This window comes from Sciurus vulgaris (genome assembly GCF_902686455.1).
Source record: "Sciurus vulgaris genome assembly, chromosome: 18".
Lineage (NCBI taxonomy): Eukaryota > Metazoa > Chordata > Mammalia > Rodentia > Sciuridae > Sciurus > Sciurus vulgaris.
The window spans coordinates 1,230,396-1,257,854 of record NC_136479.1 but is presented as its reverse complement, the minus strand read 5'-3'; the positions used below and the strand labels follow the sequence as shown (position 1 = coordinate 1,257,854).

At 49.1% G+C, this 27,459-nt stretch overlaps 2 protein-coding genes and 1 long non-coding RNA gene across 5 annotated transcripts in view; 1 reads left to right on the top strand and 2 right to left on the bottom strand.

The window, feature by feature from the left end:
• IFT140 (intraflagellar transport 140) overlaps nucleotides 1-27,459 on the top strand; it is a 78,456-nt gene that overhangs the window by 27,232 nt on the left and 23,765 nt on the right. Inside the window, exons 15-18 of the mRNA XM_079121028.1 lie at nucleotides 743-873; nucleotides 3,225-3,390; nucleotides 4,774-4,905; nucleotides 8,801-9,000. Of these exons, the coding sequence (XP_078977154.1) occupies nucleotides 743-873; nucleotides 3,225-3,390; nucleotides 4,774-4,905; nucleotides 8,801-9,000 (629 nt within the window). The remainder of the gene's footprint in view (nucleotides 1-742; nucleotides 874-3,224; nucleotides 3,391-4,773; nucleotides 4,906-8,800; nucleotides 9,001-27,459) is intronic.
• The window catches only part of TMEM204 (transmembrane protein 204), a 58,233-nt gene that overhangs the window by 24,589 nt on the left and 6,185 nt on the right, over nucleotides 1-27,459 (bottom strand). The window contains exons 2-3 of one of the 3 annotated variants that reach the window (XM_079121026.1): nucleotides 24,119-24,274; nucleotides 8,780-8,801 (exon numbers count right to left, since the gene is read on the bottom strand). In XM_079121026.1, coding sequence (XP_078977152.1) covers nucleotides 8,797-8,801; nucleotides 24,119-24,274 — 161 coding nt within the window. In that variant the 3' untranslated portion in view covers nucleotides 8,780-8,796. Of the gene's footprint in view, nucleotides 1-8,779; nucleotides 8,802-9,012; nucleotides 11,698-24,118; nucleotides 24,275-27,459 lie in introns of those variants that run through there. The other 2 variants (XM_079121024.1, XM_079121025.1) reach the window with 2 other exon arrangements.
• On the bottom strand, nucleotides 22,378-24,112 carry LOC306649770. Its single transcript, XR_013760707.1, has 2 exons — nucleotides 23,555-24,112; nucleotides 22,378-23,514 (listed from the first exon to the last, which is right to left on the bottom strand). It is a non-coding gene; the product is annotated as an uncharacterized lncRNA (long non-coding RNA).

The following is a 27,459-nucleotide window of genomic DNA, read 5'->3' as shown; positions in this document are numbered from 1 at the left end:
ATGTCTCCCCTCCTGCTCTCGTGAAGAGTGCTGGCATGAACTTGTGAGTGGAGCAGACATTTTAGAAAGCTCCCCAAGCCCCACTGGTCAGCGGGCTGAGTATGGCCAGTATGCTCTTGCTCAGCATGGTGGGTGCAGTGAGCCTTGTGGTGCTTCCACTCTTGGCCTCATGGTGGACAGGACTTACCACCTAGTGTTGCCAGCCACGAAATGGAAATATCCAGTTGTGCTCCATCTTTTTTTTTCTTCTTTCTTTTTTTTTGGGGGGTGGTGGGAGAGTGAGGTGGTACTGGGGATTGAATCCAGGCTGAGTTTACCACTGAGCTAAATCCCTATTTTTGTTTTTTATTTTAAGAGAGGGTCTCACTTGGTTTCCAGGCTGGCCTTTAACTTACAATCTTCCTGCCTCAGCCTCCTGAGTTGCTGGGAACACCCCACTCCAGCCTCCATTTTGTGAAGCTTATTTCATTTTTATTCTGTGTGTTTCTCTGTCAGAATCTAAATTCCTTCTGGTTTCCTTGGTTAATCAACTTCAGCTAGGAAAATATCTCCAGTCGATACCAAGAGCAGCTAAACCGTCTTTTAGAATTTGTTTTCTGTCCTCTGACATCAAGTGGTCACCTGGATACTGCCCCAGTGGGACAGAGGGAAGCTGGCGTTCGAGTGTAAGTTCTGAAAGCACAGCCCACACAGCACTGGTCAGGCACGTCCGTCCCTGAATTGTCCCATCTTCTCTCCCCAGGCTGACAATAGCCCCGATTCCAAAATTTGCTTCTATGACGTTGAAATGGACACAGTGATTGTCTTCGACTTCAAGGCTGGACAGATTGATCAGAGAGAGGCGCTGTCCTATAATGGCCAAGAGACTAACAAGTAAGATTGTGGTTGGGGATTTTGTTAAACAATATTGAAAACAGTATATGTCTACTTCTCATCTTCTGGGCTGATTGTTCCTAAGTTATGTTTCAAACTTCCAAAGTTTACTAGTAGTAAACTTCACAAAAGCATTTACTAGTAGTAAGAACAAGATGAATAACAGAAACTTGTGCAGTTGTGGAGGATTCAAGACCTTGGTTTCTGTCCTCCAGAGCTAAGGTTCTGGAGCTAGTTGAGTAGAAACTTGAACTTTGGAGGGGCTCTGGCCACAAGGTCTGTAGAGATGGCCTAGGAGTCACAGAACAAGGTGGAGGAGTGAGCCTCACCTGTTGATGTTTCCAGCAGGAGGGAGGGTGCTGTCTTTGTGAAGAATGTGTTTGTCTTTCTTCGAAAGGTTAATAAACCGTATATGTGTAGTTCTTTCTGCCACTGAGAAAACATTCTCAGGCCCTCAAGTGCTTAGAATAATTCACCTTCACCCTCATTGATTCTGCATGAAGTTAGGCAGGAAAACAAGCTGTATGGCGGAGGACACGGGGGTTGAGTCTGCCCCTTGTCAGTGGTATAGCAGTCTAGCTAACATCAGAGCAGATGCATAAGCAGCAAGGTGAGTGCCAACAGGAAAGTATGCCATGGGCCAGGCACAGCCTGTGATCCCAGCAGCCCGGAAGGCTGAGGCAGGAGAATTGAGGGTTCAAGGCCAGCCTCAGCAACTTGGACCTGAGCAACTTAGCAAGATCCTGTCTCAAAATAAAATATAAAAAAGGCTGGAGATGTGACTCAGGGGTTTAGTGCCCTTGGATTCAATCCCCAGTACCAAAAGAAAGAAAAGAAAAGAAAAAACCATGCCTTGGGAACATTTAGTCATGGGCCAGTGGCTCCTGGAAGAGCAAAAGAACTGAGTGGTGGGTCAGTGTTTCTTCTGACATCCTTTGTGTTCTGCTCTGCTACTTTGGGTAGGTATTTTCATTCTGGTGTTTTTCCTGTGCTGAGGGTAGAACCAGGATTTGCACATGCTAGACAAGTGCTCTACTACTGAAATACACCCTCAGCCCCACTTTTGCTAGTTTTAACAGATCTCTCCTTTCCAGCACACCTTCTCTTGTCTAGCCTCTGTGTCCCCTGCCTTTCTTGAGCACCTGCCTCGTCAGACCCTTCTGTGGAGCCCTCCTTGACCTGGCATGGTCCACCTTGCACTCCTGATGCTCCTCCAGTTTAACACTCCTAATCCACCCCCAGTTCTCCTGCTTCAGAACACATGCCCTTGAGCATCTTGCCCCTCAGGGACAGTCATAGCCCACTTCCCAGAGGTCCAGTTCTGACCAAAGCCCCCTCCTCTTGGCCACCCACATTTAAAACTTCAGAACTAACCTCTTCTTTAATCTCTGCTGTCTGTGACCCAAATCTCCAGTTTTCCCTGTAAAATATCTTTAGAGTTTTCGCTTTTCTCCCCACTCTGTCTGCTGTTCTTGACTTTCCTTGCAGAGGTGGCAGCCTTCTTTCTGTCCATTCTTCATCCCTTTCCAGGCCAGTGTCACTTCAAAGGAACCTTTGAATCACTGTGTCTGGCACTCTCTGGGCACTCAGTAAATGCTCTGTCCAAAACACTGTGCCCATCACATCTGCAGTGCTGGAGAACAATGTGGTCCATGGAACAGCTCCAGCTCTAGTGCCAGGGGCCTCCATGAGGAATGTTCTTTTTCTGCAGGACTGGATCCTGCCCTGCTGCACAGCCAGCCTTGGCTGATGAGCCAGCAAGCCCCCACCCCACCCCTCCCCTGGCTTGACCATGTGCCTCTGGGAGTAGCAGGTGAGAGTGTCACTGTCCCAACTCAAGTGCCTTCCCTCTTTTTAACTCTTTTCCACTCTTTAAGCCAGTTACTTTTTTTCTTCCTACAGTACTTTATGGCGTTTAGGGACAATAAAACATGGGATTTTAGAGATGAGAAGGGACCAGGATGAAATAGGAAACATCAAACAGTCAGCTCCAGGGCTTGAACCCAGGTCTGTACTTGGGAACCTCCGCATCTATGCTGCCTACCAGGGGGCACGATCCCACTAGTCCTGGAAAAGGGCCTTCTGGGAAGAGTCCTGTGTCCTCCACAGGATCTCCAGAGCCCAAGTGTCATGTTCTGCACCCCTCAGACTGCACTTCACCAGGGCCAGTTTGAGACTCTTGAGTGTGCTCTGATAGGATGCATGGCAACACGGGGTACAGAGCTGCCCCCAGGCTGAGCACTGCACAGGGAGACCGCAGCCTGATGGTGGGAACTGGGACAAGTGGATGTGGGGCCATGGTAACAGGAATGCTCTTCTCATTTGGATATGGATCTTCCCTTCTTTTCTAGGAGCCACATTGCAGATGAACGACTGACAAATTGTGTTCCCGTGAGTCATTTCTGGGATCAGAGCGAGCCCAGGCTTTTCGTGTGTGAGGCCGTGCAGGAGGTGCTGGGACCCCAATTGCAGACTACAGACAAGCAGCCCCTCACCCAGGACAGCACCAGCCCCACGGTACCTACCACTTTGCCACATAGTGTCTGCATAGACACACGTGGTGGCCACGTGCCAAGCACAAGGTCTTTGTGACTTGGCTTATGGGAGAATTACTAATGAGATCCACGTGGAGTGGAGACTCATGTGTCCCACTGCCTGAAGGCATCATTGCCCTTCAGAACCATTTCTCTGGGTTGACAGTGCATGTCTCGAGTGTAGGAAAGCTGTGCTGCGTGGCACCTCTCTCCTCTGTGGGCTTCGTACGTTCACTGCCTCCACCCTTTCTGTCTGGTCTGACTCTGAACGTTGTTTCTAGGTTCTCTTGTTATCTCAGCTATTGTGTTATTCTCTCTCTGAGCTGCATTGTGTTGAAGCATCTACTGTGAACTAACCCTGATGTTAGCCAGGGCCGCAGTTGGACCTGAGATAGCATTGCCGTGCTCCAACTATTCCACCACATCCCACCACCTTCAGACAAGGCAGATCACCACCTAAAACCGCTTCCTCTGCAGAGCCTCCCACCTCCATACATGCACTCCAGGGTACCAGAGTTGTACCCTGGGGCCCTCTGAGACCCTCTGACAATGTCCAATTCTCGTGTCTTGCAGGACATCAGACATTGTGAGCCTCTCTCTAACCCACCTCATTCTCAGAGGAATCTATATGGGCTCTTGGATAATTGAGAAAAGGGCAGCCCACCCTGAAACATCAGGACTTGTCTCCATGCCAAAGGCACATACCTCACCAGGACAGTGAGAATTGGGCCTAAGCCTGTCTGTAGTCAGTTCAGTGCCCCAGGATTCTTAGACTACCCTTGGTCCTGAAACACTGGTAAAATGTGTTGAGGTAGCTTCTCCCTCTGTTTTTGTTTGTTTTGGGGTTTTTTGTTTGTTTGTTTGTTTGTTTTGGTACCAGGGATTGAACCCAAGGAAGCTCTACCAGTGAGTCGCACCCCACCAGCTGTTTTTACTTTTAATCTGGAGCCAGAAACTACTAAGTTGCCCAAGCCAGCCTCAAATTAGGTATCCTCTTGCCTCAGCCTCCATAGTCACTGGGGGCATGCACCACCACACCCAGCCCATTGTTGATTTTTAAATCAGAATAAAGATACCAAGGGGATAACTTTTAAAAAACACAGAGCCTTTTTGAGCTTACGCCACCAACTCATGTGGAAATGATGAGTCACTCTGGTGGTCACAGCCTGGGTGGGCTGGGTCCTTCCAAAGGGGGCAGATAGCAGTTGAGAAGCCCTGGTGGAGACAGTGGCCACATGCTCTGAGGAGAAGAATTGACTCTCCTGTTTTCTCTGGGTATGTGAACTTCCTGGCAGTGAAAATGGAGATGAGAAGGAAAATATAAAATTATATTTTCAAATTAAAAAGTATTGTCCTTTCTCTCCAGGAGGACGTCTTGGTTCTGTCCTTCTTCGTTTCCGAGGAACATAGCTTCCTGCTATATGAGAGCTTCCCCCGGCCTCCTGCCTACCAAGCCCTGGTGGGGATGGAAGTGCCCCATTATTACTTCACAAGAAAGGTGAGGCGCTGCAGCCTTCTCTGCCTCCCCTGCTGGCAGGGTTCTTCTAGGCATCTCCAGGCACTGAGGTGCACGCTAGCCTTCCAGATTCCCTGCTTTTGCCTCTCCTTAAGCCAGTTTAGCCATTTACTGTAATTTGTCACATGAAATTCAGTACACACTGAGGTCTGCTGAGCTGGGAAAATTCACAAGAAGTGACTTTGCTCTTGGATGGTCAGAAGTCATGCTGAGAGCTTTGTGCCCTTGGTGTGACTCAGGTCAGGACTCTATGACTTTCTCTTTTGGCTTTTCCCCTAAAGGCATGTTACCATTCAGCTTTTCTGTCTTTTCTTTTTTATTCTAGCTGTTTTCTGGAAATTACATATTCCTGTATTCACTGTAGAAAATTTAGAAACTAAATAAAGAAGTACAAACCAGGGTCAGAAATCTCTATAACCCTAGCCTAGAGATAGTTGCTATGAACAGGGTGGTGCTTCCTTTCCAGAGGTTTCTGTACTCAGGTGTGAATGAATCACATACACATAATGTTTCTAAAATTTTTGATAGAATGGAGTCATTTTCAGCACACAGGAGCACAAACCCCAACTAGTTGACTTTGAACAAGCTCTTTACCTTTCTTGAGACATAGTCTCCTTATGTCCAGGTCCCTCTAGACCTGAAATCAAATCTGTCTCTGGTTGTGAAATGACATGCTGATTAAAGGATGCCTGGCATGTCTCCCCATGACATCCAGATGGACTGTCATCAGCCTTCATCCAGGCAGACTGGCAGCCTGTGAGTAACTCCTTTCAGTGAGTTCACCACCCAGTTGTTCTTCAGCCTGGGGGCTCCAGAGTCACTTGAGAGTTTTTTTCGCCCAGGAGCCCAGTGGGCCTGCCAGCTTAGAATCCTGCCTGGGCTGGTGCTGTCAGTGAACCCAGGTGGTCCTGCAGGGCGTGGGGGTTACTGATTTCCAGTCAGGAACTGGACGTGGCAGCTGCTAGGAACTTTGATCCCCTAAAAGGAGGAAGCTACTCTTCTGCTGGATCCATGCCTTTCATAGACACATAGACCACCTCTCTGCCATCTCCCTTCTACTGTCACATTATGAGGACTAAAAAGTGTCAACTTTTACATGTTTCTGGTTTTTCACATAAGTTGACTTTAAATGGATCTTAATAATAAGCCCTATACTTTTCTAATTTTGTGAAGATAGCATGTGTTAATTGTGCAACCAAAGCTTCGGGGGGTAGGTGATAGACCACAGAGGAAGGACCTGAGTACTCTTGTGCACAGCCACATGAACAAATGAGACTGTACTGCATGGTCTGTTAGGCAGTTCCCAGCAAGTATGCAGAACCCACTGGCTCTTTTGCCAGGGCTGTGGTTCACCTTAAAAGAAGATGGCATAAAAGATCTGGGGCAGGAGGGCACTGCCCTTTGATTTGTGATAGTTCCATGAGTAACATTGCCTATCTCCAGTTCTGGGCTTGTGGATTTGTGGATAGTTATGCATACACTAGAAACAAGAATGAACCTGGCTACAGTTGGAGCTCCAGCTCTCCAAGGCATGGCAAAGCAGTCACACAGCCACTCAAAGTTGGTATGACAGTTAGTTATGCTTCTACATGCATTAAGATGGGGTAGATCTGGTGAAGGTCTGGAAAGTCTGGATGGGGCTTGCCAAGCTCAGAGATTCAGCGTAGGTGTCCTTAGTCACTTTACCTTAAGTGGATTAGTACCACACTGGCGTTTCTCTGAATTCCATTCTCATTTTGTTTCCTTACATACTTGAGAACTTGAATTTCTTTCTAGAGTATCCCCCATTGTTTTCTCATTATAGATTTTCATTTTTTCCACATACTCATGCATCTTTTCTTTTTTTCTCTCATTCTCATCTCCCTTTCCATGCCCACCCTGGTAGTTGTTGTTCTAGAGAGGAGGTGTATATGACACAGAGCCCCAGGTTAGGACTGGTCACCTTGACTCTGTTGTCTCTCCAAGACCCTTTGCTTCCGCAGTCATGAGCTGTGTTGGTAATGCACCCACACTTCCCACCTACCCATATGCCCGCATGAGAATTGCCAGGGAGCTTAGACTCCAGTGCCAGCACACCTAGCACTATGCAGCAAGGCTTGACAGAACCTCTCAGCTCTGGGCCTGGCCTGGACCTGTGGCACACACAGCCACTTCACCAGAGGTTTGCATACAGAAAATGTGTCGTTGACCTGCATTTGTAACCTGTGAGGTGTATTTTGCCCCTTTAAAAACTACCCTTCTGGGGCTGGGGAGATAGCTCAGCTGGTAGAGTGCTTGCCTCACAAGCACAAGACCATGTGATCGATCCCCAGTACTGCAAAAAATAAAAAATTTAAAAAACTATCCTTCTGATTATTTGCCTATATGCAAATTCCTCAGCTTCATTTCTCCCGTCTTTCCAGTACTCACACATTCAGATAGTTGGGGAGAGAATACAAAGGCCCTTGTCCCCAGAGCCTGCACTGTGTGATCTTGGCCTGTTGCTTCAGTCTGCTGTCACGTGGAGTAAACAGTTCCTGCCTCGCATAGCTGTGATGAGGAACCAAAACAAGAGACCCTGTGAGCATGCAGGGCATAGTGAATTATGAGAATTTCCCAGTGTGTTCACACAGCAAGCTGAGTTCTCATCAGATCCACACCAGAGCTGCCTCCTTGCAGTTCATTAAACCAGGCCAGCAGAAACTCCCTGTTGTTTTGTGTACTTTTTCTGAGTTTTCACTCAATGCAGAATAAGTCCACATTGCAGCCTTCTGCCCGGTATGACCCAGTTATATTCATGTGTGGACCCTAAACTCAAGCTGCCCTAGACATGACTGCCTAGGAGCCCTTATTATGCTCCGTGCTGTGCTTAGAAGGGCCTGCACAACCACAGTAGGTCTAACAAGGTCCAGGTTGAGTGTTTCCTCCTCCACAGGACCTGCTCCCTGGGACTGCAGGTCAGGAGCTCATGAGAACTGAGCTGGGGAGGAAGGTGGCCAGAGTTACCCTTTAAGAAGTCACAGGGTGGTAGCAGATCAAGATGTGAAGAAGCAGGCCCCAGGATTGTGTGTCACAATCTTGTTGGTATAGGACATGATGCACACGTAGGAGACACAACCTGCAGAGAGAAGTGGGGCATGAGGTACAGAATATCAGAGAGCAACAGAAGGGATTATGGTGGGGACAACAGGAGTCTCACTAGCTTGTGTTTAGGGTCCTGGGTGGAGGAAGGTGCCCAGACAAGGAAGTTGGCCTGCATACTGTGTACACTGTGGCATGTAGGAATCTCTCTCCTCCTCTGGGTGCTTATTTGGGGAGCACTATACTAGGTTGACAGTTCTTGCAGAAGATACCAATGAGAGGTCATCCAGGTTATCATTTTGGAAAATTCTTCCTGAAGTCAGACTGCTGTTCTTAACTTTCAGAGTCCTCACAAAGATATGCATGTGTCTAACTTGATGATCTCAAGCTGGTAAAAAGTATTTAATGAATCATACAGAAGATGGGAACAGTCATGGACTTTTTTTTTTTTTTTTTTTTTTTTTTTTTTTGCGGTGCTGGGGATTTGGTCTTGTGCTTGCAAGGCAAGCACTCTACCAGCTGAACTATATCCCCAGCCCTAGTCATAGACATTTTAAAGTGTGAGAATCTGACTTGAGTTAGAGGCTAAAAACAAAACAAGTTCACACCTGGACAGCTTTTGTTGGCCTGTTATCTGCAACCAGCACCCAAAGCATGGGTGATTCCCAGTGATCCTAAAGCAATCGTTTGGCCTGTGGCTGAGCAGGGTGCCTATCTTTAGATACATTTTCCCCGTGATATAAATCTAGAAAAGAATTTGTTGTAGGCATTACCTTTACATGTGAACTGACAGATGAATGGGACCTTTGTTCTTCAGCCTGGAGAAGAAGATAGAGAAGACAGGGTGGATTCTGGTCACCACCATGTCCCCCAGATGGTGGCCAGGAGACCCCTGCGAGATTTCGTGGGGCTGGAGGACTGCGACAAGCCCACTCGGGATGCCATGCTCAACTTCAGCTTCTTTATCACTGTCGGAGACATGGATGAAGCCTTTAAGTCTATCAAGCTCATCAAAAGGTGAGAAGCTAGGAGGTGACACACGCTATTTTCTCTCTCCTTGCTTTCCTTCTTGATTGGATTTTAAAACATCAATTGTCGTGGTATCTTGAATGGCCTTTTCTCTCAATGAAATGCCACTGAGCTCGGGCACTCAGACATGCCTGGCCAGCTCAGGTGGTACACTGTGTGGCAAAGCAATGAACCTGGCTCTGGCATCTGTGGTGCTAGGAACCTCTAGGCTGTTTTAATCGTGGTTTTGTTTTGTTTTGTTTTGTTTTGTTCTGTTGTGGGGAGAGCAGTTTGGCACTGGGGTTTGAACCTAGGGGTGCTCTACCTCTGAGCTGCATCCCCATCCCTTTTTATTTTTATAAATCTTGCTAAGCTGCTGATGCTGGCCTTGAACTTGTGATCCTTCTGCCTCAGCCTCCCAAGTCTCAGGGATCACAGATATATACCACCACACTCAGCTGTTTTCATTTATTTTGAAGTATTCACGATACTTCATAGTTGAAAGATCTGCAGTTGATAAGTATTGCTAAAAAAACTTTGATAAGTAAACCCTAAAAACAGCAAGGCGAAAATGCAGTTAGAGTTGCTATAACAGTTACCAGTCAGGGCCCTTGACAAGCGTCTCCTCTCCATTACTGAGGGAATCTGGAAATCCTTCACAAGAGCATTTGACATATTTTAATTTTAAAAGGTAGAAAAATACGGAGTAGTGATACAAGAAAGATGTGAAACTCAGTTGCCTGGAGCAGGTGTTGTATGCTGTGATGACTGTGGTGCAGGAGGCACCCTGAGATCATCATCCTCTATACCAGACCAGCATGCCAGGCCTTTGTTGCAGTCAGAAGGGCCTTTGTCCATGTTGGCCGTGTAGACAAGAGGGCCTTTGGTTTGGAGGTGTCCTGCAGAGGTTGAATGGTTAGCACAGCCTCTTGGATCACTATCATTTCCAATGAGCATGATCAGCCAGAACAAATGCCATGGGCGACTTTAAACCTCAGTGAGCTATATGTAGTCATAACACATAATGCTGACAATTGCTTTCAGCCCATGATGGGAAGTAAAAATCCCTTGTAAGAAAAAAGTCAAGTGGAAGAAAGCAAGAACTGAATGCTTACATCAGTGTGCTGAGTTGTGAACGTGAGTCTGGTCATTTCCATGTTGTGGCTGAGTATGTCGTAGATGGTTAGTCTGTATTTGTTTTTCATTCATTATCAGTTATTTTATGTGTGTTAAAGTGCGTACCCATTTTACCATTTGTTCTGGCTAACGACAGATTGCTGGCAAAATATAGGCTTCAGTATCCAAACTGATTACCTTTGGTCCACTGGAAGGATGAGCATCACAGTGCTAGACATTTGGTAGCTCTGGGGCAGCCAGGAAACCAGCTTACATATTGCCCACCCCCCATGTCAGGTTTGGTGCAGACTCCTTCTGCCTTCTGGTGGCCATGGTCAAGCAGAGGTCCAGCCAGCCAGCCAGCCACCAAGACTATGATTATAGGCTTGGGTCTAGCAACCCTGAGTTTTTGGACCAGTTCTGATCCCTGCAGTACAGACTTGAGGTGCTTCCTGCCAAGCCTTGGGAGTTGCACACTGAGGGACAGGCCTAGCTGAAGGCAGCATGGCTCTGCAGGCACTCCGCACCCTCTAAATCTCCCTGGAGAGACTGGAGGTTCCCCTAGGGAGAACTAACAGTTCTTCCTCCTCCGTCTTTTTGATCTGCCATCCCAAGGCCATGGTTTCCGGAATCCACAGAAATGTATGCTTCTAAGACTTAGTTGTACAGAACCATGGATAAAGGCCACATGCTCCCACTAGATCTTTAGGGAGATCCTTTCTGCCCCTCTCTTGATGTCAGCCCACAGAAATTCCCCTTTTGGTAGTATGGATAGAGTAGACACAATTTTTAGACAGTTAAAAGAGGTTTGCATTTATTTTAACTTAGAAAAAAATAATCAAGAGCAAAATGCATACTACTAACCTGATTCTGGCATAAAACCATTACCATCTGTTACAAATTCTGATTCACTCAAGAAATATCATGGACACTTCATGAAAAACTTCCTGGGTGTTCTGCTTTGTGAAAGGAAATATAACCAGGGATTCTCTCTCAGCAGATGCAGAATAAATTAATCCCAAAGGAAGGCAGAGAGCAGGATGCCCACATCACTTCTTCCCCATCTCAGATTCTCATCTCTACTCTTGAAACACACATGGTATTAAGCCATGCTGTGCTAGCCAAGGAAAATTGTGCTGGAAGAGTAGGGTGGTCCACATAACATATAAGATGTAAGATATATTTGTGTGTAACACAGTAAATATACACAAGTATCATACATATTTATATATGGGTTACCAGACTTATCCCACATCTCTGCACAAACAGGCATGGGAGAGTCCTTCCATTTCTAAACTATTCCGTTATAGTGGATATTCATAGGTAAAGTCCTGAGGAGGGCCTCTTAGCATGGAGACTCCACGTAGTCATTGTCTAGCCCACGGCGGAACCGTGCTGTTAGGGAGCGGCTGATGACAATCACCCGGGGTGCCATGCAGTCCTCCCTCCGGTGAAGAATGTTCCAGATGAGCATGGCAGCTGCCAATGTGGCCAGAAGGCAGGCACCGATGTTTAAGTAGCAAGACCAGGACAGGTTGGTGTAGGGGCCAATTCTGTAGAATGTCACCAACCCAATGACCAGCACGAAGCCTGCAGACAGAAGAGAAGTGCTCAGGAAGTCCTGCTCTGAACCAGAACTCAGTCCAGAGCCCCCCAGAAGGCAAGCTGCACCCCTCTCCCCTGCCCCTAGACCTGGGGGCTGTGGGTGGGGCACAACTCTGGTGGCTGCAAGAGACAGTGGGTCCTGGGATCTGCCAGGTGTGGGCCTTTTCCTGCACATAACACCCACGCCTCTCTGCTTGAATGAATTCCAGCCGGACCTAGCAATAAATTTGTGTTAAATCCACTTCCAACTTTTATTAATACTTATTTCAAAGCAAAAATAGGTGTTTCCTAAATCTTATCTAGAAAGAGTCCAAATTCCTGTTCCTGTGTATCATCTTGTGGCTTTGCTTTCAGAGAAAGTAGAGATTCTCTCCAGATGGCCTAGAGTCTGTGTACCCAAGAAAGAGAGAAGGGGTGAGGGTGGAAAGTGGAGATTAGGAACCTGGGATGGGTGGCCCACTCAGGTGGGGCCCACCCAGTTCTCTGCTTCTGCCCTGCTCTCCTCACTTCCACCTGCCCCAGATATAGGGGAGGGGAGGGGCAGGATCACCTGGACCAGCTTCTGAGCAGCAGCACCAGGCCCTCTCTTTCCTCCCACCCCACCTTCTAGGTTTCCAGCCCAATTAAGACCTTCAGCTCTGCTGGGCACGTGGCCCACACCTGTAATCCTAGCCACTCAAGAGGCTGAGGCAGGAGGGTTGTGAGTTACAAGCCAGCATCAACAACTTAGCAAGACCCTAAGCAATTTAAGGAGACCCGGTCTCAAAATTAAAAAAGGCTGGGGATGTTGCTCAGTGGTTAAGTGCTCCTGGGTTCAATCCCTGGTACAAAAAAACAAAAACAAAAACAAAAACAAAAAAAAAAAAAACAAAGAAAAAGACCTGGAGCTCTGCTATTGCTGCCTTTTCTGTCACACAGTGGGCTAGCCCCACTTCTTCCCCAGTAACAGCATCTTCCATTTTCCAGGTGACCTGGGTGAGTCTGTTTCTCATACACAAAATACCATACTCTCCATCACCTGGGCTGGTTCAGGTCATATGCCCTCCCTGGCTCTGGCCAAGCTGAACCCCCCACTACTGTCCCACCATTGGCCTGCAGGCTGACGCTGTGTGTCTGTTAACAATGGCCCTATATGGCCTCAGAGCTAAGAGCACATCCATAGACACAGGGAGAGACAGGGACATACAGATTAGGAACAGCGTGATCACAGGCTTGACTCTTCTAAAGCACAAACAATGACGTCAGTGCAGTGACACTGCTTCCAGAAAGTGTGAGTGAACAGTGCCCACCTCTGTTTTGTCCTGTGTAGCAGCAGTACCACCCATGCTGTGGATGTCTGTGGTGCTCTGTGAGTGTGTGTGTGGAAGGCTCCTGGGTGCTTGCTTCCTACACATGGCACACACTGCCTGCCAGGAACTGCTGGCATTCCTCTCTACCAGTGGAAAGTAAGCACCCTCTACAGTTTCATGGTATCAGCATTTGCATTAGTGGACCAATGCGATTATAACCAGTGTTTCAGGTTATGAAAATGAAAAATACTTTCAGTATGTCCCTTCATTTTTCCGACATCTTTGGGCATATCTTGCCAACCAACAATATATCATGCTTGGGATTGAGGTAGGCTGGGTACAGAGGTTGCCACCTTGTGTCTGAAATGAGAGGCAATATAAGCAGGGCAGGGCATGAGGTCTGGGGAGCCAAGGCCAAGCAGACAGTAGCCTGCAGGGTGGGGCAAGCTAGAAGGAATTTGCCCACACAGCAGCAGCTGGTGCTACCAGGTGTCCACCCACCCCTGCCATGACAAATCCTGTACTCCCTTTCCTGAGCTTCCCTTTAGTTTGTGCATGTTACAGAAGCATTTTTAAATTTGATATTTGTCCTAAGATCCAATCCCATAGCATCCTTCATCAAAATGGAATATCATGAAGGATTTGGCTCCCCATAGCATCAAGGTGCACTACCAGGAGGGCTGACCCCACCCCACACACTGCACATCTCCCTTTTCTAAGGTGGGATCAGTTTATATCACTGATATGTAAAGAGACAGGGTCTGTCTACAAGTAATCACTGGCAAGAAATTTTATTTGAAGACTTATGAACTACAAGAACTTGATTGAAAGAATTGACCCTGAACCTTTTGGAAAAGGGCTGACATGCACTTACCAGACTGGAAAAGTTAGCAAGGAAGCAGACAGCAAGCACTGGCATATGTGAAGCAGAGGGAACCTGCCTTCATGGATGCCTTATGGAAACAGCACAATGTAGCCCTGGGAGCCACAGTCCCACTCCCAGACATATTGCCAGCGAAACTCACAGTCATGGCCCCAAATCAACTGCCTCTGAAATGTGCATCCATGGTAAACAGCCCAGCAGGGGACTGCAGTGTGAACAAGTATTTTACCAGAATGCCTCAGGTGTGGCCATACCAGCCCTTTTCTTCTCCAAAGTGTCACCTCCATCTGCTCTACACAAGGCAGTTCCTCTGTGTAGAGTCCAAACAGTCTCAACTCAACAAGCTGCATCTTATTAGAGATGATAGAAAAAGTTAGAGGGAATAAAACTAGCAGGAATACCTGGGTTACTGAGCCTCCAGATGGAGGAAGGACTTCTGAGCGCCCCTCTGTCGTGTTCCAAGTGCCACTATTTAGATTCTGCCTCACTGAAGCTGGGCACATAGCAAGCAGCACATTTCCAGGCTCACGGCTGTGCTGGCAGACCTTGTCGGTGCCTCTGACACTCCTCCCACAGCCATCAGAAAGCACTCCTCATGTCCCCCCTCCATCTGAGTTCTGCTGTCACCATTTTGCAGTGCTGGAGCTCTAACCCAGGGCCTGGTGCATGCCAGCCAGGCACTGTGCCCGAGTCATCTCAGCCCTCTCATTTCCCCCACGGTCAAAGGCCCACGAGCTCCCGTTGCCTTAGGACGTGACCGCACTGCAGCCTGGCAGCTCTTCATGCCGGCCTGTTTCCTACCCGCTCCCCTGCAGCCATACCAGCCCTTTTCTTCTCCAAAGTGTCACCTCCATCTGCTCTGGACTTTTCCTCATGCTGCCCTCAGGGTCTGTACCTCATCGACTTTCTTCAGAACGGTGTAAAGAAAAGCCTAGGACTGGGGCCTGTAGCACTGGGGAGGAGTGGCTTCTTCTGTCCATAATCATTCCCAGCTCAGTTTAGAGTCACTTGGCCTCCTCCCCTGTCACTTCTCTGCCTCCCATCTGGAGGCCAGGCTTCCTGGGGCTGGAGCTTATCTCACCCATTGACCATGCACCTCCCCCACACTCTCATCAGTTACTTGCTGAGTATGTAATTTAAGACAAGCCACAGCAGGTGTGAAAGGGAATGGGCTGCAGTGTGGACCTGTGGAAAGGAAAATGAAGGGAATATCACCTTATGTTTTTTAGTGATCAGCACCCATCAGAGGAACAGTTCTCCACTGACCACTGTCAAGTAGAAGCCACATTGGAACTGGTGCCCTTCAGTGTCCTTGTGCATAACCTGTATTAAGCTGACCTGTGAGTCTCAGCAGGCAAGCTAGGGACCACACTTAAGCATCATCACCAGTGCTCACAGATGGCTGAGGCCTAGGATTTGCTTTTGGAGAACTGGTGTTCTTGGGTGTAAGTGAAATTAGCCACTATACCCAAAGGAGCTGGGGAGCAAGGGCTCCTAGGGGGTGGCATTTGGTGGTGTCCCACCATCCCAGAAGGCACAGACACCGATTCTAAACAAATGGGAAGCATGATGTCCTGGAGAAGATAAAGAGTGGGCAGAGCAGCAGTACAGCCTCCTGGACCCAGGGCAGCTCCCCCTTGCAGCACAAAATTGAGACACAGCCCAGCCCAGACAGGCCCCTATCCCTCAGGAGTCCATTCCTGGACAGGAATGGAGAGCAGCTCCCTCTACCCGCCTGGCATTCACCAGCATTGCTTTAAGAGCCACAACCACATTACTTTATTGTCTGTTCTCCCCTCCCTTTTTTTTCCTTTTTTGCTTTGCTAGGGATTGAACCCAGGGCCTTGTGCATGCTGGGTAAGCACTCTACCATTTTAATCTCTTTATTGTTTCCCCAGAGTTATTTATATTGCTTACCATATACACAGGTTTCAGAACATGTAACTGCTTCTACAAACACTATTTTTCATATATAAGATTTAGGAACACTGGATGTGTGGATAAATTGATCAAAGAAGCAAGTCAGAAGAGTAATAGAGACAGTGGAGCAGTTGTGAATGCAGAGTCTGGCATACCTTTACAAAAGTGGATACCTTTACAAAGGGAAGGTGGACAAGCCAGGTCTCCACCTCTTTTGCCACCAGTCTTGAAAACCATGTGTGAGAACCCAGCAACAGGCAGGTCTGGATTCCCAGAGTTCCAGGTGTCTCACTCCTCTGATAGGAGCATGATTCAGGGTCTGTACCTCATCAACTTTCTCCAGAACAATGTAAAGGAAAGCCTAGGACTGGGGCCTGTGGCACTCACTTGCATGAAGCCCAGGCTGGGTTATTGTTTTTGTGCACTTAGAGCACATATGGCTTCTTTTTTTGGCGGGAGCGCTTAACCACTAGTTACATGCCCAGCCCTTTTTTCTATTTTATTTAGTAACAGAATCTCACCGAGTTGCTTAGGGCCTTGCTAGTTTGCTGAGACTGACTTTGAACTCATGATCCTCCTGCCTCAACCTCCCAAGCCACTGGGATTACAGGCATGTGCCCCCATGCCCGGCTTGGAGCCATATGGGAAAGGGATCGTGAACACCCTGTCATACTTAAGTGTATATGAATCCTCAGAACATAGCCAGGCCGAAACCCTGAGGAACCTGAGCACGGGGAGTGGGCTGATGAGGCCAGCACAGGGGCACATGTCCTGCAAAGAGGAGACCCTAACCTCATCCCAGCATGCAGAAACAGGCACAGCTGTTAGCATCACTCAGCTCCTATGGTTGACCCTTGTCCAAATCCTGCTCTGAGCCCACAGAAGGGACTTATGTACCATACTGACACATGGTACGAGGGGTTGACCTGTGCAAGTGTCAGCGATAGAAAGCAGAGGTACATGTGGCTATGCACTGTGTTGCCAACCTGGGCCTCCTGAGGTGGGTAAAGAGACATTTGGAGTTGGCTGGTTGGTCACACTGCACTACAGGCATTACTCTGAAAGTTAACTTTCACTTTCGGGACCTTCTCTGCTGGGAGAGACAGGAAGGCCTGGAAGGAGATGGACTTGAGCTAAGCCTGGCCTTCACCTTGAAGCTTCGTACTGTCACTGCCTTGAAAACAAGGTTCTCTTTCTTCTCAGCGTCCTTTCCCCCGAAGACTCTTCTCCCAAAACATTTTAGTGATATAATCAGTTTATCCAGAAACACATCTAAGGGAAGAACTTTAGCAAACACTCAGTTCTGCACATGGGGTTGATTCCATCTCCACAAAGTCATGTTGCCAAAGCAAACAGCCTCTTCCTGTGTGCTGGCTGGCCACGGGTGGTGTGAGTTACAGCGCAGCCAGAGCATCCCTTTCCTCTCTCCCTTCCTTCCTGCCTGCTTCCCAGGGCCTCGGCTTCTGTCACAAGGCCTTCCTTTCAGAACCACTGTCTAACGTACACACAGGTGGCATCAGAGGAAAGACCCTGGGGCTGACCCCTGATGCTTCCCATGTGACTGCAGACCAGCAAATGAGGTACCTGCCCTTTAGATCCAACACCACTGGCTTCCAAAGAGAGTGCTGAATAAGAGATCATCCAGACACCACTGGGGTTGACACGCCCAGCATTTTTGTGCAGCAAGATGATGGTGATCCGCATGGTGCTGGGGGACGGGGATCGTGTACTTCCAAAGGAGCTTGAAGCTCTTGAGTGTTCTTAGCTAGAGGAGGAGGGAATGGAGAGATGAGGAAGTACAGCTGGGATGGTAGACTGCGCTAAGGGCTTGGATACAGAAGACAGAAAAGTAAATTATTCAGACTAAACAAAGACTCACCAAAAAGTATATTTTCCCATGACAAAATCCCCAGAGAACAGCAAAATACCTGACCAGCTCTGCCTTTTCAACAGTGTTTATCCTTTCAATGGACCTTTCAAGGGTGGATCTACTCGGCATCCTCAGGGATGAGCTACGTGACCCTGAGGGTATGATATGTTTGCCATAAGAAGAAAGTTGTGATTTCCAGCAGATAAGAAAGGGGGCTGTGGGCATGAAGCCAGGGAAGGCTTGTGGCAGCTTTTTTACTAGCTTTCTGCACTGGCTGTATGGGAGATAACCAGAACCCAGTGTCAGAAGTGGTTTTGGTGAGCACTGATGAGTTTGGGTTGAGAAACATTTGCAGATGGGCTCTGCAAGGGCCAGGCTATGGAGGTAAAGGTGTGAGCAGGCAGAAATGGAACACAGGCAAGTTCATCAGCCTGAGAGAGAATTCGGCATGTGGCACAAGGCCTTACAGCTAGCTTCCATAAACATTTGTTGTTGGAGAGGAAGAGCTTGGTGCCTCCACAAAGAACACCTGACCTACCAGGGTGTACAGTGCAAGAGCCCAAGTTCCGCATGTGCAGGCATGGAGGAAGCATTTTGAGGATGGTGGCTTCTTGGTGTGGGGGTCACCCAATGGAACTCCAGGGTGCGGTTAGTGGTATATCACCAGCAGCCTCCTAAAAACCCACTCCTGTGGGCAGGGTCACACACCCCTTCACATAAGCAGGAGGCACAGGGTGGACAGGCTCATCCCAGGATCCATGGCAACACGGATGCAGCATGTTTGGAATCCAGGAGCACTGCTCCCCAGCTGGAGCACTAGCCAAGACTGGAACTGTTCTCAAGTGCAGAGCTGAGGAGCCTCCCAAGCCGGGCCTCTGTAAGCCCCTGGCTCCCTTTCGTACACTGAATGCTGCTTGATTCGCATAGGCAGAGGCCAGAACAAGCTCACCACTCTGTAGACCATGGGCCCCGACTCCTCACAGACTCCTTTCCTTCTTCCACCTGCACCTGCCTGGATAGCTGGCAGACCACAGACCATGGAAAAGATGCAGGGGAGAGAATAGAAGCCACAAGAAAGGAAGTAAGAGAATGGAGGTGGGAGAAGGACCACAGAGCAAGCTGGGCAGCAGCTGCTTGCAGCATCTGTGGCTATGCATCCTCCTTGTATGAGAGGCTGGGAGACCACACTCAGGCCTGAACGGGCAGGCCTACGTGCCTAGCTGCTCATTCTAGGGCTCCGAGACAGGAGGGAGCCAGCCTCCACAGGAACCCACACCGGCTGCTCCAGGTGTTCTGGGAAGGCGTTCCGTGTGTTGCACCTGCATGAACTGATGGATTCCTTGGTATAGGACCTGTGCCCTAAAAGGGCCTCAGGAAGGAGAGAACAGGAAAACACTGGCATTTTGTACCTGCCGTGGTGCTCGTTACACAAAGAACCCAAAAAGGGGGAAGAAGAAGTCCTCCAATGGAAGGACAGAGTAAGGAGACAGAGTGAACCTGTGGTGGTGTCAGGAGTACTGACAGCCACAGCCCGTCCTGTCTCCTGAGGACCTTGACAGGTACTCCCTAGCTGTATGGACCTGGTGTCACGGGTCTATCTAACATGCAGAGTGATCCATCACAGGAAAAGCACAGGTTTCCACAAGATGTCCAGTGCGTGGACAGAAAGGAATGTTTTCAACTTTAAGGCAAAATGAAACCAGACTTAGAAAACTGAGTGGGGCTGGCAGCACCACTGCAGGCACTAGGCAGAACCTGAGAGCCTAACCACCAGACAGCTGATGTGCACGTTCCTGACACCAAAGGTCTGCCGGTGCCACGAGGGGCCTCTTAACAACCCAGGGCCAGGCGGAGTGGGCCCTGCTGCCCAGAACCGACTGTGGAGTGGGGTGCACAAAAGCCTAGCCCCTTGTCTCCCTCTGGGGTAAACCAGGAGCCTCCCTTCAGCACATGGTGCTTTTGCTGGTTTCCAGGTTTCCCCAGCCTCCTCCCATAGTTCCTCCAGAGGTCGACTACTTACCCTCCCTCTATGCGTTAGCATCTCTTCTCCCCTCCCTGCCTACCTCACCCCAGAGCTAGGACTGAGGTTTGCTTGACAACAGGTAACAGCAGGCGTTTCCTCGTCCTGTGACAGGACATCCTGGCGCCCTGTAGTCTCTCCCTGGCTTTAAAACAGACCAGAGCACAGGAAAAAACCCAGTGCTAAAATTAGCAGCCTGATAGAAGAAAGGCACATAGCTGTTCTCTGTACTGTTTGTCAATGAAATGAGTCTAAACAGACAAATGCATTTCCTTTTGGGGCAAAACAGACCTGTTTTAGGGGTGTCAGATGGGAAGGGTGAGGCAGCCTGTGGAGACTTGAAAAGCCATCCAAAATGCCCAGGGCCACTGCCACCCAGTGTTCTGGCTTTTTCTGCTTGCTTCCACCTGTCTGAAGGTTTTTGAACAGAGGCTGGTTCAGCCCTTCCAGAAGTTGTGCTCGCCTAGAAATAGGGAGTGCAGTAACCATTGACACCCCTCACACACCAAGACAGGGCCCCAGGAGGCTTTGGCACATCCCCAGTACTGCTGCAAGACAGCTCAATTTTGGTTAACGGGAGACTTTTCCCCATTTGGGTATTTTAAAATGTATTATTTGAAAGCAACATTGTCTTCTGAATCCAGAGTTTGCTGGAGACAAGCTGTCAATCTGACATGCTAGGCCCATAGTACTTCTAATAATTCCTAATAAGTGAGAGAGGAGCCATCTTTGGACTGCAGCATGGAGCCTATGGAAACTGAAACCCAGATTTGTGAGGTACTGGAAACCTTCAGGGACACTATAAGTCTACAGGGTAGAAACTGTACTGCCTCAGATCCCCATGGTTAGATGGGAAGACACACAGACAACATGAAAAATAAAGGGAATAGAGCACTCCAAACAAACCAGGATGCTCCAATTATAGAAAAGGAGTTCAAAATTTACTTAGTAAAACTGCTTCACGACTTTAAGGAGGATATAAAGAGTGAAATCAGAGCTATGTTTCAGGAGAAGGAAGATAACTTAAATAAAGAGATAAAGATCCTGAGAAGAAATCTTTTAAATGAAGAAATCAATAAACCAAAATAAAAATTCAATGGAAAGTAGCACCAACAGTGGAGACCACTTGGAAGACAGAACTTCAGGCAATGAAGACAAAATATATAATTTTTAAAATAAAGGTGACCACACAGAGAAGATAATAAATTGTGTGACATTCCCTCACCCAAACACAGTGCCTGCACAGCAGCTGCTGAAGCCAATGGAGTGGAGCTACTGTGACTACTTCTGGGCTGATAAGAAAGACCCTCAAGGCAATGGCACCATGGCAGGGTTCAAACTGCTGCTCCAGAAACAACTGAAGGGCGGGGGAGATAGCTCAGCTGGTGGAGTGCTTGCCTCGCAAGCACAAGGTCCTGAGTTCGATCCCCAGTACCACAAAAAAAAAAAAAAAAAAAAAAAAAAATTGAAGGGCAAACAAATGCAGAAAAATGTCTGAATTCGTCCGAGAGGATAAAGATTGAAGAAGAATATGGAAAGAATTTGGCTAAGCTCTCTCAGAACTGCACAGGAGGAAGGCTCCCTGGGAGAAGCATGGGCTCAGATGAAGAGGAGCCTGGCAGATGAAGCAGAAGTTCATCTCAAGTTCTCTGCCAAGCTTCACAGCAAGATAGAGAAGCCTCTAATGAACTTTCGTGAGAACTTCAAGAAAGACATGAAAAAGTGTAACCGACACATCGCTGACCTCTGTAAGCAACTCGCCAGCCACTGTTCATCGGTGGAGAAGGCCCAGAAAGCCCTCACAGAGGGGCAGAGAGACCTGGAGATGAAGACCCAGCAGCTGGAGATCAAGCTGAGCAACCAGATGGAGGAGGACATCAAGAAGGCATGGAGGAAGTCCACACAGGCTGGTGATGAACTCATGTGATCATCCAGCAACATTTGTGCTAGTACACACAGCTGTGGCACGAGACGGCATGTTCAACCAAAGCATAATTGAACCTATGGACCAACTGCTTCGAAAAGTGGACCCAGCCAAAGACAGAGAGCAGTGAGTCAGCACAAAATGGGCAATGTTCGCCCTGTGGACATGGAGATCTAGACAGGCCTGTGTGGCCCCCAGGGTCCAGCCCAGGAGAGGGGCTGGGTGTCCCACGGAGAGGAGATAGTGTCTCCTGCTGGGTGAAGCTGTCCTCCTGCCCACTCTCCTGTCCACTGAGGAAAGAGGAGAGAGCTAGTGATTCCAGAAGGGTGATCTAAATGACCTGACTGGGGGATCCCAAATATTCCCAGGCCAAGAAGACAGACCTGCAACCCTGCCCTTGTCTCTTTTAAGACTGAAGCCCCCAAACCCCATGCCATGCTTGTTGCTCTGAGAACAAACTAAGGCTAGGGGAAAAAAAAGAGTCTTCAGGGGGAGACAGTAAGAAAGATGATGATCAATTTGATTACCCTGCTAGGAGGTAATAAATCAGAATTGAAAACTGTTACTTTGCATTTCTTTTATGCCACTAAAATATTTTTTTTTAATTTTTATTTTCTGTCTTTTGTTTCCAGACATTGCACTTTCTATGGCATCTATTGAGTGTTGTGCTTCCAGAAGTCTTAGTTTTTGTTTCTGAGCTTTTCTCTGTCTGAAATATCTTTTTATAGCCCAGTTTTTCCAATCATGTTCTCGAAAATCTTCCATTTCCTTCTTGAAGGGATGGAATTTCAGAGGTTCACACATGATGGAGGTCTGGCTTTAGTAAGAACAAGGAAAACGTTTCCTGTTTTACGGCCTTTAGGTCAACAGAAGGCAAAGTGGATAACTTTCCTAAATATGTCTCATCATTTGGAGTTTTTTTTTTTTTTTTTTTACCCTCAGTCATGGAGAAGGAGAGGAGGCAGAATTGATCCTTGGTCTCATTCCACCTTCTTCATAACTGATTGGGGCAGGGCACTAGGTAAACTGCAGTTGGCTCAGCAGTTTGCCCAAGTTCACAGTGATAGCCATGGAGCCAAGATGCAATTCCACGTCTCTTGCCACTGAGCTTTGTGTTCTTCCACTGGGACACCACCATTCCCTCTTCCTGCTCTGACCCAGCCACAAGGAATTGACTTGCCCAAGACCATGCTGCTTTGCTATTCGCAGCACTCAGTGCAGTTTCCTGACTACAATAAGGCACTTTCTATCCTGGAATACCTGCTGGCCTCATTCTGGAAATTGCATTTCTCAAGAAAGATAAGGGTCCAGGATCCATTACTCCTAGAACGATTCACCTTCCACAGTTCCCTCTGTTGGGACTGCACATTTGACTCTGGGAAAGGCGGGGGTTACACTCGGAAGGATGGTAGATGGGGCAGCTAACAGCAGCACATGCCCTGGTCCTGCAGACAGGAGCCCTGTGTTTCTTATGAGCTGACTTCTCTCAATTGAGTAGCAAGAAACTTGAACTTGCCTGTGTTGGCCAAACTCTTGAGTCCACAGGCTAGAGCAGAGAGACCCCCAGGTCCTTGGGGGGTTACATTTGCCATGCCTACTGCCTTTTGTCCAGAACTACCCAGAATATTTCTCTGGATCGTTTCTGACAGTGCTCCTGCTCTTGCCCTTTAAAGACAGGAAAGTATTCATGCCCTGTCCCAGGGACCCAGATCAGCCAGTGGATGGCAGGTCCAGGGTTCCGAGCAGGCTCATGTTCCAATGGCCCAGAGTCACACCAAACCAAGAATCCTGGCCTCACTAGGGGCCCCACCATACAATTGCACAGGGGTGGGGTGAAGCAGGTCACACCTTCGTCTGTGACACCAGAAAGGAGCACATGTGCACACATACATGAACCTCCTCTGTCCTCAGGCAGTGTGTGACACACAGGTGTGACCTTCTGTGTCTTTTGCTGCTGGTGAGAAGGGGCTACACTGAGGGAAGGAGAGGAAGCCATGTTGACAACAGAACATGTGTCTGGCCTATCTTGTGCCTATGCCTATGAGCTGGGTCAGCAGGAGGCCAGAGTTTGACTTGGGCTCTTCTGCCTCTACCCAGTGCAGACCAGCTCTTCCCTGGCTGCTTGAGCAGGCAGCAGGAGCAGGAGCCTCAGCTGCCTTCATGTGGATTGCAGAGGGGCAGACCAGGTACAGACCCACAGACAGGGAAAGCAAAGCATATCGCCCAGTGTGCTAGACTGCATCTGATACAGAGAAAGCGGGCAGACAGGCCAGGCAATCGCGTTCCCGGCACTCCTCAGCCCCAAGTGCACGTCTGCCTTGCTTTTGCCCACAGAGTGGGGGGATGAACATGGGGGCCACCATGACAATGTTCAGAGATGCAGCCTGCCTCCCACATCACCCAAGGCCCTGGGGTACCCCCTTGACATCAGGAGGCCCTAGCAAGTCTGCCAGCCTGATGGGGATGCAACATGGTCACTCTGCCTGCCCAGAGTACTTACTCGCCAACTGGAATGCAGCAGCCATGGCCTCCTCCCAGCACTGGGAATCAGGTGACATCAGAGGCAAACCTGTTAGCCCCAGGACGAAGGTGAGCTGACCCATGGCAAGCGCTGCTGTGGCCACCATATTGCAAGCACGCATCATGTCGAACTGCACTGCGGGCCGAGAGGGAGAGGGAAGGCAGGTGGTCAGCACAGGCAGGCTGCTTGGAGAAGAGCTTGAGTCAGGTGCGCTTCTACACTCATCCTCCCTGGTTCTCTGCTAGGCCTTTGAAAAGGCAGTAGTGTGTCCACCCCCTCTGGCCCTGGTCCTGCCGTGCCTCTCGCTGGCCACGAAGGCCTCATCACAGTGCTAGTGCTCTTATTCCACCTCGGATGCCCTTACCTGGTTTCTGTCTTGTCGGTACAACACCCACAAAGGCCCCAGATGGCAGGTTGGAAGTGGAAAAGGAAGCCGCGCAGGCAGTGCTCGGGGTCCCTGCGCCGAGCTGGGGTGCTGCACTAGCAGTCAGCTTTTCCATGCTGCTAGCCCTCCTCCTTGTACGTGAGGGACAAGCCTGTGATATTAAGTGACTTGTCTGGGCCCTTTACAACCAGCAAGGAGCAGAACAGCAGCCAAACCTGGGTCTGCAACATCAAGAGCCCCAACTGACTCCTCTTCCATCACCCTAGCCTTGTACCCTACCTCCAATTCTGCTTCCCCCCTACACCCTGATCCCAAGAGAGCAGGCAGGAAAACCAAGCCACTGTGGTTGCGCTGCAGGGAGGGCTGGTTGCATGTCTGTGAAAGAGAAACTTTGTCCTTCCCCAAGTAAGACCTCACACAGAAGCCTCCGTGAGGTTCTGGTGAGAGTATCTTCCCAGCATGCCATCTTTTCCAGGCTCCAGTTTAGTCCAGAGTCGACAGTGAGTCTGTCAATGAACATGGTTAGAACAGAGGAACTGTGCATGGTAGCAGCAGCTCACTTAGCCCCAGCCTCTGGTGGAACAGTGTTAGGATGTTCTGATGCAAAATATGAAGTTGCTATGGATAGCATCTTTTTAAAAGGCATGCCTTGAAGTCTTGAGGTGCTCTTCTAAGAGTTCAAAGAGGGTAGACAATTGTTTTCAGAATTGGGTCACCAAAAAACTTGTCGTCAGAAATTGAATCCTCCAAGAGCTGTCATCTTCCCAATGACCACTGCTGTCACCATCCATGGCCGAGATGATGACAAGGAAGGTGGGGAGGCTGGCCTGCATCTTGTCAGCCAGGCTTGTGCCCTGCACACGTGGCCTATCCTGAAGACTTGTGGGTGCCTCAGCCCACGCCCCACAGAGGACAGAGGGCTTTGGGCCTCGTGTCTCAGCGCAGAGGGTGCTTCATCTTTATGAGCCTTTACGTGGTTGAAGGACTGTTTCAAACTGGGATTGTCAGTGTAAGCAGTTGCCTTTGGCTCAACCTCAGCATTTGTTGAAATACAGTTTATGTTCAGGGAATAGCTCAAAGCACCTTGGCTCAGAAGCACCTCTCCTCCCTTTTTTTTTTTTTTTTTTTTTTAAGTTGTCAATGGACTTTTTATTTATTTATACGTGGTGCTGATAATCGAACCCAGTGCCTCACACATGCTAGTCAACCCCAGCCCTCCTCCCTTCTTGTGCTAGGCTCTGCACCCTAGCACGTGATGGGCAGCTCCCCCTGGGCGTCCATTGGCCACTCATTGTCTCTGTTCCTCTGCCATCCTCTGTCCTATTCCCAAAGCCCCAACCTCCCCTGCTCCTCCCTCTGCACACCAGTAGCAGACCCCCCAGACTCCCCCCTCCTACCCCTCTCTTGCGACCTAGGCAGGTGGGTGACCATCCAGAGTGGGAGACATGCAGTCTTTGAGGTGATTCCACAGGCCTTGGAAGTCTCCAACTGTCAGAGCCCTCTGAGTTCTTCCTGGCCCACAGCTATGCCTTTGGTAGCTGACTCTGGCCAGGGGTAACCTCCACACAGGGGGAGAGTGAGCAACAGTATCACTGAGAGATCCTGGGTGAGAAATGACCTTGACATGGTGACGCACACCTGTAATCCCAGAGACTGGGGAGGCTGAGGCAGGAGGATTGCAAATTCCAGGCCAGGATGGGCAACTTAGCAAGACCGTATCTCAAAATAAAAATAAGGATGAGGATGTAACTCAGTGGTAGAACACCCCTTGGTTCAATCCCCAGTACCAAAAAGAAAAGAAATGATTTTTGCCATGTGCTAGCATAGCCCCGAATATTCATTTAAAACCCCATGCCATCCATCATAAAATGAGGCTCCTTTCCTTGTGGGTCCTTCTCAACTAGTAAAGCAGTGTGAAAGAAGTCACTTCAGCACATGAGTAGAACAGGCCTATTTATGGGGCCCTGTGCCACAAACCATCTGCTCAGGGTCCCATGCATGCCCCACCCCATCTTCAGGCCAGGATGGTGTCTGTGATTCATGCGCCTCATGTCATGGGCTGCATCTATATTTAGGCTGTGGAGTCACAGAGTCTTCCAGGGGCTCTGTACCACTTCCCGCCACCAAGGGTCAGCCTGTCCTGACCATTGTGTTTTGAGCTGTTTCCTCCATGGTGTCCACTCCTGTCATTTAGAGCTCGAGGGCCCCTTCCCAGGTCCCAGGCTTTTTCCAACGTTCCTGCTCCAACCTGGGGGTGGTGCAACCAGCTCTGAGGCCAGCAGCCTCAACACACACTGCATACATAAAGAGCCTCACCAGTGCACAAAGCCCCCGAGCTGCAGGATAGTCAGAGTAGTCCACACGCAATGGCCCAGCAGAGTACTGCCAGAGAGCAAGTAGAGCTGCTGTGTGGACAGCAGTCACCACTGACGAGCCATAGAGCTGCAGCAAAGCAGTGGCCTCCAGCGGGCTTTACCCCTGGAGAGCTCATGTTCTTCAACCCTCAGAATAACCACAGAACATGACTCGGAAAATGCACAAAGGGCCAAATAGAGCCCCCCTTGGTGGTCAAGGGGCTCCTGGCAGGCAGCAATGGGGCAGTCCTCCAACATGTTCAGGGCAACTTGAAGAGGATAAGAGTAGGCAGGCATGGGTTCCAGAATGATATGGAGAGAGGAGTGGAGTTTGAGGAGCTGGAAACACCAAGGGAGTTGAGTGCTGGCATGGGAATTGGGAATGACACCACGTGGCCTGCGAGGCTGAAGGCCTGGGGGAGCCAGGGCTTAGCTCTCCTTACTTCCCCAGAGAGACCAAGGTCTGTGGCTAAGGCAGGTGGCAGCTGCCTAGGTCGACTTGCAGACCCACCTCCACTGCCAACATGACTGAGGACCACGTGTGTCTCGAGTTATGCAGGAGGCTTAGCCATCCTGTCCTG